Raw genomic sequence first — 13,845 nt, forward strand, 5'->3', positions numbered from 1 at the left:
GTTAGGTTTGCCCTTTTGTGAGCAGCTTTTACATTGAAACATGGCCTGGCAGCTTACCAGTACTTCCCTATTTTCTTTTTACCTTTTTTTGTGATCTGCAGAATCTCAAAACAATCTGAAAAGCCTCTCCAACAATCTGGAAGCAAAGTCCACTTTCTCCATGAAGTTGAAATGGACTATGGCACAACCCTCTAAAGAAGTCATAAATAACTTCTTGTGCCCCTCATGACAACCATGGAATCACATCTTGAAACCAGAAATTGCCAAGAAAGGAAAAATGTCAGCATCTTAACATAAAACTTACCATAGGAAAAAAAAAAAATCAAACCAAACCACAGGACCCCTGTCACATTCTCATATGCCAACTATTCTTCCCCTTGGTTCACTGTTTTCCAGCCATACTGGTGTCCTGGTAAAGACATCAACACACCTGGAACATTCCCACTTCAGGAGCTTTGCACCTGCTGTTTGTTCTGCTTGGAATATTCTCTCCCTCTCTCATGACATTCTCACTACTTACTTCCTCTCTCCTTTTAGGTCTTTATCAAAAGTCACCTTCTCACTAAGTAACCACCTCTTACTGACTGCCTCCCCTGCTAGAATATGAGCTCCATATTAATAATCCACAGAGATTACTGTCTGATTTTTCATTGCTTTAGCACCAGATTTCTTTCATTTAAAAGTAATAAATTCACTAATCAAAACTCTAGTTAAGATTTCAATAAAGGACTATAGATATCAAAATACAATAAGCATTTAAATATAATATCCTCATGAGACTATTCATTATAGTGCATTAAAAATAAGGGGCACCTGGGTGCTTCAGTCAGTAAGCCTCTGACTCTTGATTTTGTCTCAGGTCATGATCTCATGATTCATGGGTTTCAGCCCCACACTGGGCTCTGCGCTGTCAGCACAGAGCCTCCTTGGGATTCTCTCTCTCCCTCTCTTACTCTGCCCCTCCCCGGCCCCCGCAAAATAAATAAACTTATAAATCGATAGACAGAATATCTTGCAAGTACAAACAAGGCAAAGTATATCTAATTCAAGTGACCAAATATATCTATTGTGCTAAGTGGGCAAATAGCTTTATTTATATTAGGTAACCTCAGGCTCATGAGAAAGGCAATACGTATGTTATACAGAAAAAAACAAAGTAAAGCAACTACAAGAGACATGTGATGCCCTTCTTGCCACCTATGGGGTGTGGACACCAAGTTGAGAGCTGGTAAGCCTGCCACTGGATGCTCCAACTAGGAGACACTAAGAAGAGAATAAGAATGGAAAAACATGCCAGGAAAACAAAGGGAGTTAAGGATTTAGGCCAAAAGAGTAAGGGGGGAGATGGTCAAGACTCTGTGGAAGCATTACTTGACAGGACTACACGTCACCAGCTGCAGGTTTCAGCAAGGCGGCAAGAAAGGTGTCGGCTATCTGCTAGGCAAGGGACATCACCACAAAGAGCAGAGAAGCCCAGCGGACAATACAGAACACCCACACAACGGTGAGGGTCCCTCCTTCCCTACCACGACAACACAGTAAATTCCCCTGACACACCCAGCAGAAAAGCGGGAAGGAGCAGAAGTCTAAGAGATTGTACACATTTTTATTAGAGAATCTGAGCAATAGTATTTAAAGGAACCATTTAAAAATCTGAATAGGACCGAGTTTTAAATGGTAAATACGCACTACCAAAGAAGACACCAAAAGGTATCAGGTTATATGTACACTAAATATCTTCTTCTCACATCCGAACTGTAACGTCAGTAAGTACACAAAATGATTTTAAAATATCAGCATCTTGGGGCACCTGGGTGGCTCAGTCCATCAAGCATCCGACTTAGCTCAGGTCATGATCTCACGGCTCATGAGTTCGAGCCCCGCATCAGGCTCTGTGCTGACAGCTCAGAGCTTGGAGCCTCCTTCTGATTCTCTCTCGCTCTCTTTCTCTCTCTCTCTCTCTCTGCCCTTCCCCCACTTGTGCTCTGTCTCTCAAAAATAAACATTAAAAAAAATTTCTTAAAAATGTATCAGCATCTTAACACTAGAAGAAATGTTAATTATGTGACATGATAGAGGTGTCAGCTAACCCTACAATGGCAATCATAATGCAACATAAATGTACCAAATCAGTATGTTGCACACTTTAAACTTGTACAATGTTATATGTCAATTATATCTCAATAAAAATATTCTTTTTAAGAATTAGTAAACATCTGATCACCAGAATTTCTTAGGCATAAAAGCAATGGGAGAAATCAAACACACAAAAATTATAGATTAGACCATATAATATCTAAAACTGTTGCACATCAAAAACAAACACAAAACTAAAGCCAATTTTTGGTGGGCAGGAAAATTAAACAAAATAGGCAATGCTAATACCCTCTCCTCCATACGTAAACATTTGAAGACTGGTCAAGTAATGCAACAAAAGTTAGCAAATTAAACTAGACAAATCAAAAAGGACAAGTGACTAATAAATATTTAAAAACTGTTCAACCTCACAAGTAATCAATAAAACCAAAATTTAAAAACATACCACTTTTTAGCCATCAAATAAGACAATGTATTTCTAAAAGTCAGTGTTGTCAGAATGGAACAGAATATACTCTAAGAAATTAGTACAAATCTTAATGTAATTGGGTAACATTTTTTTTTCAACCTAATATTCCCCTATAGTAATCTATTTTAAGAAAATAATCAGTGATGTGAACAAAAATTTGTATGTAAAAATTGTTTGCGGTAACATTGCTTACAATTGCCAAAAAAAAGGGGAAACAACTTAGATGATCAACAACAGGTGCATTTCGTTTATATACTCATCAAGTATTCTTTGTACCTGTTTATATCCTTGTAAAGTATAACCTGGCCAAATGAAGCATTATATAGCCATCAAAAATGTTTTTCAAAAATCACTTAAAAATATAAAAAATGGGGGCCCCTGGGTGGCTCAGTTAAGCATCCGACTTCACCTCAGGTCATGAACTCATGGTCCGTGAGTTCGAGCTCCACGTCCAGCTCTGTGCTGACAGCTCAGAGCTGAAGCCTACTTTGGATTCTGTGTCTCCCTCTCTCTCTGCCCTTCCTCTGTTCAGGCTCTGTCTCTCTCTGTGTGTCACTCAAAACTAAAAAACCATTAAAAAAATTTTTTTTAAATGTGAAAAATTGGGGGCGCCTGGCTGGCTCAGTCAGAAGAGCATGTGACTCTTAATCTCAAGGTTGTAAGTTCGAGCCCCACACTGGACGTAGAGATTATTAAAAAAATAAATAAACTTTAAAAGAAATATATGAAAAATTATCCCTATTCAATGAAAAGAGGGCACAATATTGTACATGCGGAATGAATAAATTATGATATATTCATAAACAAAAGAACACTATTTAGCAATAAAAAATGGCAAAATCCAGATACAGTACAAGCAACAAACAGAAAACAAAAACAAATAAACAAGAAAACCATTATACGAAGTGAAAATATCCAAACAAAAAGAGTACATACTATATGAGTCTATTCATATGAAGTTCAATGACATGCAAAACTAATTTACAGTGATAGAACCATGGTTACTCCTGGGAGGAGGTGTAATAAATGCAAATAGGTATGAGGACACTCTCAGGGTGATAGAAACACGCTGGCGATGTTGTGAGGATATACATATGTAAAAAGCAATCCATTAAAGTATAAATATGTATGTATATACATAAATGATAGTTATCACAATGTACATTTAAGATCTGTCTGTGCGTTTTGTGATTCATATATGGTACCTCCATAAAGTACTGTAGAAACTGCATATAAAGGAATAAAGGATAACTTCAATTTGGTTAAATAAATGTGCAAAGAATAAAAAATATATAAAATACATCAAAATATTAAAGGCATTTATTTCTGGAATTACAAGTTATTTATATTTTCTTTTTAACTTTCTGCATTTTCTACATTCTCTACAATGAGTTACGTGACTTTTATAAATGATCAGAAAAAAAAAATTCACATTTTTTTAAATTCTGGCTTGCCTACAAAAGAAAACTCTGTTACACTTGTAACTATCACAAAATTATGCAATGTGTAGAAAGACTCAGTAAATTCTTCTAACAAATTTCCTATAAATTAAAAATACTCATGTGTGTAATGTATTTGGACAAATTAAGAAAAACACTAGCTAAGCTAAGTATCTACAAGTCAACTGAGAACTCAGCACTATACTGTGGCATGATTTTAAAACATGGTCCTGCCTGCAACAAATACAGGGCTCTCATGACTCTATAAAAACTAGTTCCTGAAAACCAGTTATTTTTAAAAATATATTACTTTAAATATTCCTTTGAGCCCGACTTATCTCAATTCCATGCAAAATGCCCAAAGTAAATTCTCTTCACATTGCAAATACTCTTTGAGTTTTAGAAACTTTTACAATGTGCATAAAATAATAAATGAGAACAAAACCAAAGAAGACATACAAACCTCTGATTGTACATGCCCCGAAAGTTGTAATTAGCTCTATAATTTGGGAAAGGCTTTGGATCTAATGGCCTGTAGATGGCAGGCTCTCCCCTTTTCATAGCAAGCCCATTCAGTTCCACAGTTGGAGTTATACTACCTGTTTAAAAAAAAATATTAAAAGCACACAAGTGAAATATTTCCATAATAAATCACACAAACCATACTTACATTACATGTCATTACCATGAAAGAAGGTGGGAGTCAATGGCCTGTCTGTATGATGGTCTCAGGGATGTAAATACAAACTACATGAAGAGGAAAATTGTTTCTAATGAAATCTCTTTGGGGTTTTGGCAACCTCTTTTTATATTCATGACCAAAAATTCAATTTGAAAGTCATACTATTTCAAAACAAGGGAAACACAAGACTCATAGATTGCTTAATTCGAATATTATAAAGTACTGAACTTCAGCATAAATTACTCACCCCAGGAAGCTTTCAGTTATTTAATCATTAAAAACATTATCATCTGTGAATATTTTTATATTTTGCTAATCAAGCAGATGAAGTTAGCAATGAATACAGGGTCATCAGTAATTCTTGGACTTACTTAATAAAACTAAATTTTGAGTTTCTATCACATACAAGACAAAGTAAATATACTAATGCTTTGTATAAATAATCTTTAAAGATACACACTGAAGCGTTTTTGGATGAAGTGATATATCTGAGACTTCTTTCAAAATAATTCAGAGGAGAGACAGATGACAAACAAGGTAACTGTTGAAGCTGGTGGTGGGTATAGGGATGTATACTATCTTATTTACTTTTTCGACAATTTGAAAAATCCATAATAAATAACACACAATGTAAATTATTACATCATATTATTTCGAGTACCAAAAGAGGCTATTTAGTAAAACATATATATATATATATATATATATATATATATATATATCCCATATAAAAAATTATACAAAGGAATCTAAAGTTTTCGGAGAAAGTAGTAATCAGTGTAAATTCTATATACACTATTTTGCTTGAATTACGCCTTCTGCAATATACATTTAAGACTCCGTTCATCACGTACAAACATGGGCCCACTTATTGCAGCAGAGAAACTGGGGCTGGCAGAAAGCACCCACCAGGGCTGGGAGAGCCTGACACAAATGCACAACTGGCAGCCATGGCATAAGCAATCCATCAAGAGTCAATAATGCTCACTTCATATCTCATTTCTAAAGTGTCCAAGTGAAGCCACTAAAGAGTATAAGGACAGGAACTATAACCAAGGTTAAGGGGAAAAATAAAGAGTGGAAGGACAGAGGAGGCAAAGAAGGAAAAGATAAGCATAAGAAAAACAGCAAAGCACAGTTAACATGTTGAATAGTGAGTCCAATTAGTCCAAATCCCTAATTTAATACCAATACTCAGGGCAGAGGAAGAGAAAGGCAAGAATAAAGGGATTCTCTTGTCCTTCTTTCTTTCCTACAGGATTTTACCAAAGGATAAGTAAAATGCACAAACCTTAAGCATACAGATCCACACATTATTATACATGTAAACACTCAGTGCCCATCATTCAGATCAAGATAGGAACATTTCCATAACCCAGAAAGTTCCATCATGCCTTTTTCCAGGCAACACCCACCTCCCCAAGTTACCTATTCTGACTTCTGTCATCAGAGTTTTGCCTGTTCTTCAAACCTGAACATGTATTGTTCTATCTTGCTTTTCACTCAACATAGAAATTTTGTCAAATATATCAGTATTTCAAACATTTTTTTTATCACTGAATAGTATTCCACTGAATAAATACATTAGTTTATCTATTCTGCTATGAATGGGGCATTTGAGTTGTTTCCAGTTGGGAACAAGTATAAAGCCACAATGTTTTAGCAGAGACATACACAGTAAGTTCTCTAGCAGTGGAATTGCTAGATCGCAGAGTAGGTTTATGGTTAACTTTATTAGAAATTGTCTAAAAGTTTCTAAAGACTTAACACCAACGAGCAGTCTATGCCTTTCAAAGTTTAAGTTTTTCTTCTTTCATAAAGATTGTAGTTTAATAACTAGCATGTTAATCAATCAGTTGCTAAGATTTATGTCATTCCGAATTTGACTTGGCCATAATCATACAGACACAGATAGCATAAAGTTCAAAAAGAAAAAAGCTTAAAAGACCTCATCGTTTAAGTAGGGCAATAAATAAGAAACTGTGAGTTTAAAAAGCACCAGTGAGGTGATTTTAATGCACTAGTGGCATATAAATGTCCTCCCACCTATACCAAAATTGGGTGGTAAGCCAGGTAAAAGTATTATATTCATATCATTTGAATCAATAAATGATTTCATGTAAATTCTTCATTTGAATTTTTTTAATGTTTATTTATTTTTGAGACAGAGACAGACAAGAGCATGAACAGGGGAGGGGCAGAGAGAGAGGGAGACACAGAATCTGAAATGGGCTCCAGGCTCTGAGCTGTCAGCACAGAGCCCCATGCGGGGCTCGAACTCACAGACCATGAGATCATGACCTGAGCCGAAGTCGGACGCTTAACCGACTGAGCCACCCAGGCGCCCCTAAATTCTTCATTTGAAAGTAAGACTGGTATATTTTCTTCACAGAAATGCTAGACACTGGTCTGTGTGAAGGAGAGTGGAGAAGAAGCAAACAAGTGCACACCAGGCTGAAGAGGTTTCAACACTTAGAGCGAAGTATCCCTACCTGTTTAATAAAGAACTAGACTGGAATCTCTGCATGCACACAGCGTCTCTACCTACACAGAAATGCTTTCACAGAAAACAGTTAAAGAAGAACTTTAAAGTATGAGAACCTCCAAATAATAATTCTAAGTACCACTCCACCATGTGAGAGCTGCACCCAGGTTGCATAAAAATAATCATTACACAGAATCCTCATGTGTTACATGGCTGCAAGGTTGACACAGTCAACACAGAATCCATTTCTATCGGTTTTTCGGTATGTTAAAGGAAACTTCTGTATTTATCAGTGAAAAACAGAACAAGGCTAATTGATTATATATACAAACATATATAACAACAATTGTGGATTCCTATTATGTGAAAAATGGAAGAAAAATGCCACAACTACTTTTCGAGGAGCTACATAATACTAACACTTCAAGAAACAGCTATGTAGGAAGTTAGAATAGTCCCTGGAGCACAGCAGTCACTCAATAAATATTCGTTCAAAGAATGAACTGATTAATCAACCAAGACTCCTTGAAGAAATGGCTGGTGCTGGGACCAGGACAAAGATAATACGAGATGACTTTGGAATCTCTTACTGTGCCAGACAGTAAGAAATGCTCAAAGAAAACTGAGGAAACGCTAGAGGGACAGTGGAGTCAACCTGAAAGGTTCATACCACTGGCTAAGTCTGTGACAAATTGAGAACCAAAATAAATAATGATAGATTATAAACCAGTAAGCAAAATATGAATCCAAGAGTCTATAGTGATATAAATAAATGAACAAACAGAAAAATGAGGGGAAAGAAAATTCTAGGGTAGAATGCCAACTAACAGATCTAAAATAAATGGAATTAAAATATCACCCTTTGAGACAGAATAAATTTCTGTTGTTTTAAACCACAAAAAGAGACAGACAGACAGAGATAAAATCACCCTTTGGCACCCTTTAGAATATTAATTGATTCAGAAAAGAATCATCAATAGATGCCAAATCTGGTACGTGATATAAACTTTGATGAGGAACAGAATGTTTATATAGTCTCAAAGTTTTTCCTCAGAAAACACTAATTAAATCCTTATTAATTTTCTTATTATATAATAAGAAAACATACTTATTAACTAACTTTACAATAGAGAACCCTGGCAAACATACTCTTCACCAAGTGACAAAAGTCATCACTAATGGGGCAAATCAAAATGGGGTGTGTCCTGCTATATATCTCTGAGATAAAACTAGGTCACTGGGATATTCATGCTAAAAATGCATAAATCATGAGGAAGCACCAGATAAACTCAATCAAGGGGCATTCTACAAATGAGGTGGCCTGTACTGTTCAAAATGTCATGGTCATAAAAGATAAGAAGCTCTAAGGAACTATTCCACATTAAAGTGGAATGAAAAGAAACACTAAGTACATGATCCTGATTAGATCACAGACCTACAAAGGATATTACTGGGACAATTAATGAAACAAAAATGGAATCTTTGCATTACATGATAATACGAGATCAATGTTAACTTCCTGTCAGAAGAATAGCCATGTACTTGGGAAAAAATACTTTGAAGTACGAAGTGAAATGGGATCAAATGTCCACAACTTATTCTCAAATGGTTCAGAAATGTTAACAATTGGGGAATCTGGATGAAGTGTACAAAGGAGCTCTATGTACTCTTTTTACAAACTTTACATAAGTATGAACTCATTTCCAAAAAAGTTTATTTTTTTAAGCTTATTTATTTTGAGACAGAGACAGAGCACATGAGTGAGGGAGGGCAGAGAGAGGGGGAAAGAGAGAGAGTATCCGAGGCAGGCTCTGCACTACAGAGCCCAGCACAGACTCAAACCCACAAACCGGGATATCATGACCTGAGCCAAAATCAAGAGCTGGATGCTTAACCAACTGAGCCACCCAGGCACCCCTGCATTTTTTTTAACGGGAAAATTATTTCAACTGGCACTCGACAACAGAGATCTTAATACCAACAGACATATGAAAAGATGCTGACCATCATTAGTTACCAGGGAAATGCAAATTAAAACTACACTGAATTACTATTATACCCCGAAGAATAGCTAAGAAATACACTATTATAGTCTGACATTATGTATTTGTATGTATTTCTTATGCATGTGGTTTTTTTTAAAGTATGAACTTGGAATGGGGCAAACTTTTTTTTTTTTTTTGAGACACAGGATTCCCTAAACTGGGGACGGGCAAAAACAGAGGAGGTTTTATTATGTTGCCCAGATTGGAGTGAAGTGGCTATTCACAAGCACAATCCCACTACTCTGACGTGTTCTGTTTCCAACCTGGGCTGGTTCACCCCACCGTAGGCAACCTGGTAGTCCCCTACTCCCAGGAGGCCACTATATCAATGCCACTGCACTATATCAGTGCAGACACTTGATTGGCATAGCACACTACAGCCCAGAACTTCTGGATTCAACCGGTACTCCTGGATCAGACTCCCAAGTAGCTGGGACTACAGGCACATAACACCTATATGCCTTATGTATGCTTTGGGGGTTTTGGGGTTTGGGTTTTGTTTTTTTTTAATCATCCTGACCATTTTGTTGTTGAAATTAAAATATAAAAGATACTTAAATACAATGGAGAACATATGGGGCAAAAGCGAATCATAAAATTTAATGCTGAACTAAGTAGTGAGCTGAACAAAACGTTTTGGGCCCCCAAAAACACTTAAAAATGGGTATGTTCACAGTTCACAGCAACTGGCTTATAGGTAGGAGGGTAGTCAAAGTTTTTCCAGCTGAATGTCCAGGGAAATTCTCTCTTCAAGGACATCCTTTAATTGTTGTTCTAATTAACTATTCTTTCCGACCAAAACTGTGATAGTTTCCTTACTGTGTCTAACTGATGCCTCAATAGCTTTCTCATCTTTTCAATAGGTCTAGGAATAAAAGACTGATGTAAGAACAGTAGCTGAGATACCTGTCTTTTGTGTATGCTCATCAACTTCTTGTCTTAATTCATCTTCTGATTTGATTTATGCATGAATACATGCATAACTCATGGCCCAACAGTTCCAATATTAGGTCCATCGCAACAAAAATGTATACATACAAGAATGTTGACAACAGTTTTATTTCTAAGAGCCCAAAACTGGAAACAATCCAAATGTCCATCAATAGTACAATGAAAAGTAGATTACACTCATGCAATAGAATACTATATAGCAATGAAACACTATAGTGTTAAATACAACATGGATGAGTCTCACAGATGTAACATTGAGAAAAACAAGCTATCACAAAAAAGTATAGTGTATGATTCCAACAAGCAGACACAACAAGTTTAAGACAGATAAGCAGAACAGTGGCTTCCTCTGGAGTTGTTTAACCACTAGAAGGGGGAATGAGGGAGGCTTCTAGGGCACAGGTACTGGTAAAGTGTTCACAGTGCAAAAAACCATCAAGGTTCTACAACTGTAATTTGTGCACTTGCTGGTATGCAATATTATGCTCTCTTTTAAAACTTTACCTTCAAAAATCTACTCTATCAGCTCATTGAAACACTCAACAGCAGAAACTCATCTCCACTGATCTTTCGGACTCTCCTGTTTCCTTCTGACTCCTTGCTGGTTCACCTCCCAGTCTAATCCTCTACAGTGGACCTGACGCAGAGATGGGCACAGGCTGCTCTTGCTTCACACTATAAGCCCTGAAGAGCTTGTTCTCTAACATGGCTTCGACCATTGGGTCGGCAATACTTGTCCTTCTGTTCCACTCCCACTGCCACTCCCAGTACTACTGCAGAGCAGAGGGTGTATAGTACTTCATGCACAGGAGTTTCTTTTCTTCTTTCTTCACCGATAATCTATGGTTTCCTAACTGATCTTGCTTTTAGCATTTTCCACCTTCAATCCACATACTAAGCTGAACTTCCTAAAATGCCATTTTAAACACATCATCCAGTAGCTTGTAAACATTAACCTCCTAAATCATAGATAAAATTTAATCTCCTAAACCTGGCATTCAAGTTCATCACAGCTCAACCCTAATTTATCTCCAGTCTTATCTCTTCCTAGTCACCTACCTGATCTAATTAAAAAACAATTTTTTTAAACCAAATTTTTTTGGTTAAACCAAAAATTTTTTTAACCAAACCCATAGTCCAGAGTCCTATTTCCAATGCCTCTCCTCAGAGTACTCCCTCCACCTAGAATATTCTTTCCTCACCTCTATACCTGTCTACTCTCCATTCAATTAGCAATAATCACGCCTCGGATAAACCTCATTGGCTACGATACTGCCACTGCACCAAGCTGTCTATGCTCCATTCAAACACCTTATCTTCCTTCAACTACTCTCATCCAAGTTTATCATTACTTGTAATACTGACGGCTGTTATTATTCACTTGGTACTTGATCTTTACCACTGATATATATGCTTTATGTACACAGCTGTAAAATCTTCACAGAAAAGAAAGATGTTTTCTATCTCTTAAATATATAAAAGCAAATGCATAATACATAGAGGCAGTGGTGTGGCACTAATGATCAATTGGTAATCTGAAGAGATTTTTTAAAAATTATAAAAGGAAACAATCTCTTACTGACTTCAATACAGGTGTGTTTCTTTACTGTAGTAACATTTTGGTTTATTTAAGCTTACTTAATAAATACTAAAATCAGCTGAACAGAAGCAAAACGACTAGTAATAGGAAATTCATAGAGCTTTAAAAAGAGCAGTTCTTCAAAGGAGAGTCTGTGTCTACTTAGCACATGCCACATGAGAAAGAAATAAATATCAGGTGATTATGAGCATAAGCACAGGAACTCCAGTTAAATACATTACAGAGTCATTTTTGGCAGGAAAAAGTCTTTTTTTTTTTTTTTTACTCTATCATAAAAATACTTAAAGTGATATCTATTGCATAGATATAATACAATATAGACATATTGTATAGATATAATATCTACTGTATAGATAGTAATGTATAGAATTATTGAGTCACTATACTATACACCTGAAACTAATATAACACCATATGTTAACTAACTGGAATTAAAATTAAAAACTTAAAAAAAAAAAAAACTCAATCATACTTTCTGGTCTTTGTATGCAAAGGTCTTTTTGTCAACATTTAAAATGTAAATAATGCATCTTTGGAGTATCCACAAAGCAAATTTTTAATATAATTACAATGACGTTCCTCATTCTCTCACCTTTAATTATTCAGTTTTTTTCAGGTGAGCTATTAATACCTGTCAGCTATACAAGCAGCCTGCTGTAAAGAAAAGTACAGAGAATAACACCTATAGAACACAACAACACAACAGAAGGAAACAAGTCAGGGCCATACCTGGGTTATTATTAACATTACTTTTGGGTGGTTTCTGAACTGGTTTGGGAAGTGTAGATTCAGTCAAAGCTTTATTAGCAACAGCCTGTTGAGCCTTCTTTATACTGCTCCCTTCGGATTCCCATGTCTGCTCACCAAGACTCAGTTGCACTGAGAACATCTTCGAAAAACATAAAGAGACAAAGAAAACATTAAATTCTTTCAGAAAATAAAATATGCTGTCTGAGAGAAAAACTGATACACCACAGAATCAAAATTTTAGAGCTAGAGGTGACCTTACAGATTATTTGCAACAAAAATCTTATTCTACCAGTGAAATAATTTTAAGAGATTGTACCAGATTCTGTTCTATCCTATTTGAAGGCTTAGTGGCAGCTCTAAGTGTGCATTTTGGGTAGAATAAATCAAGAAGAAATCATTTCCGTAAATAGATTCATATTGTTAATCATTCAAACAGTCCTCAAAAAAACAGCAGAATAAAGAATAAGAGAAACTGTAAGAAAATCCACAAGGCCCTGTCTCTGTAACACTTACAAAATCTAATTCCTTAAATTTTATACTTAATACAATCTAGTCAAAAACCAGGCAACCCTACTGAATATTGTGTCACCAGGAAACTCTCAATCTTCCACAACCAACATTTAACCAGTCACCAAATTCTGTTAATTTTAATGTCATAAGTAGTTCTCAAATTTCTCTAAAAAAAAAAAAAAAACCTCAAATCCAAGTATATCACCCCAACTTCAGGCTAAAAACCTTTAATCTTTCCCATTCTAGCATGGCACAAAAGTTCTATCTGTCCATCTTCATTTCATACCTACTCTTTCCCTTGCCATCCAAACATTCCATTCACACCATTATTTCCATACAAACCCAAAACTTATTCACCTTTAAAATGGAGGATTAAGTTATAAAATACACACATAATCTGCTGTTTTACTCCACAGATAGCTTACTAATTTGTAGGAATACAAAGTAGTAAAAAATATATGTGTATTACAATTACTAAGAAATAAATGTGTATTTGTAGAAAGGAGGTCAGGTAGAAAGTACCCTAACCAACTGATCAAAGTTAGCATCATCCATAATCACACAAACTGTATCATGTACCTCCTGATACGACCCAATGAGAACTATTTGGTATTCCTGGCCAAAAATGTTTAGCCTGAATCTAATCATAGGGGGAAAATCAGACAAACCTAGATAATGGCATATATTCTACATGACAATTGGCCTCAACTCTTCAAAAATGTCAATGTCATGAAAGGAAAAAAAACACAACAAAAGAATATGCCATAATCTGGATTTGTCTCGTTTTTCACCCTATGATTGGTCTGTATGATTTAAA

The 13,845-nt window shown here is 35.8% G+C and overlaps 1 protein-coding gene and 1 pseudogene across 1 annotated transcript in view; both read right to left on the reverse strand.

Moving 5' to 3' along the window:
- Positions 1–13,845, reverse strand: part of STAU2 (staufen double-stranded RNA binding protein 2) — a 304,184-nt gene that overhangs the window by 245,716 nt on the left and 44,623 nt on the right. The window contains 2 exon segments of the mRNA XM_043601210.1: positions 4,469–4,604; positions 12,498–12,657. Of these exon segments, the coding sequence (XP_043457145.1) occupies positions 4,469–4,604; positions 12,498–12,657 (296 nt within the window).
- Positions 11,256–11,458, reverse strand: LOC122496155 (annotated as a pseudogene).

Source organism: Prionailurus bengalensis, chromosome F2, assembly GCF_016509475.1.
Source record: "Prionailurus bengalensis isolate Pbe53 chromosome F2, Fcat_Pben_1.1_paternal_pri, whole genome shotgun sequence".
NCBI lineage: Eukaryota > Metazoa > Chordata > Mammalia > Carnivora > Felidae > Prionailurus > Prionailurus bengalensis.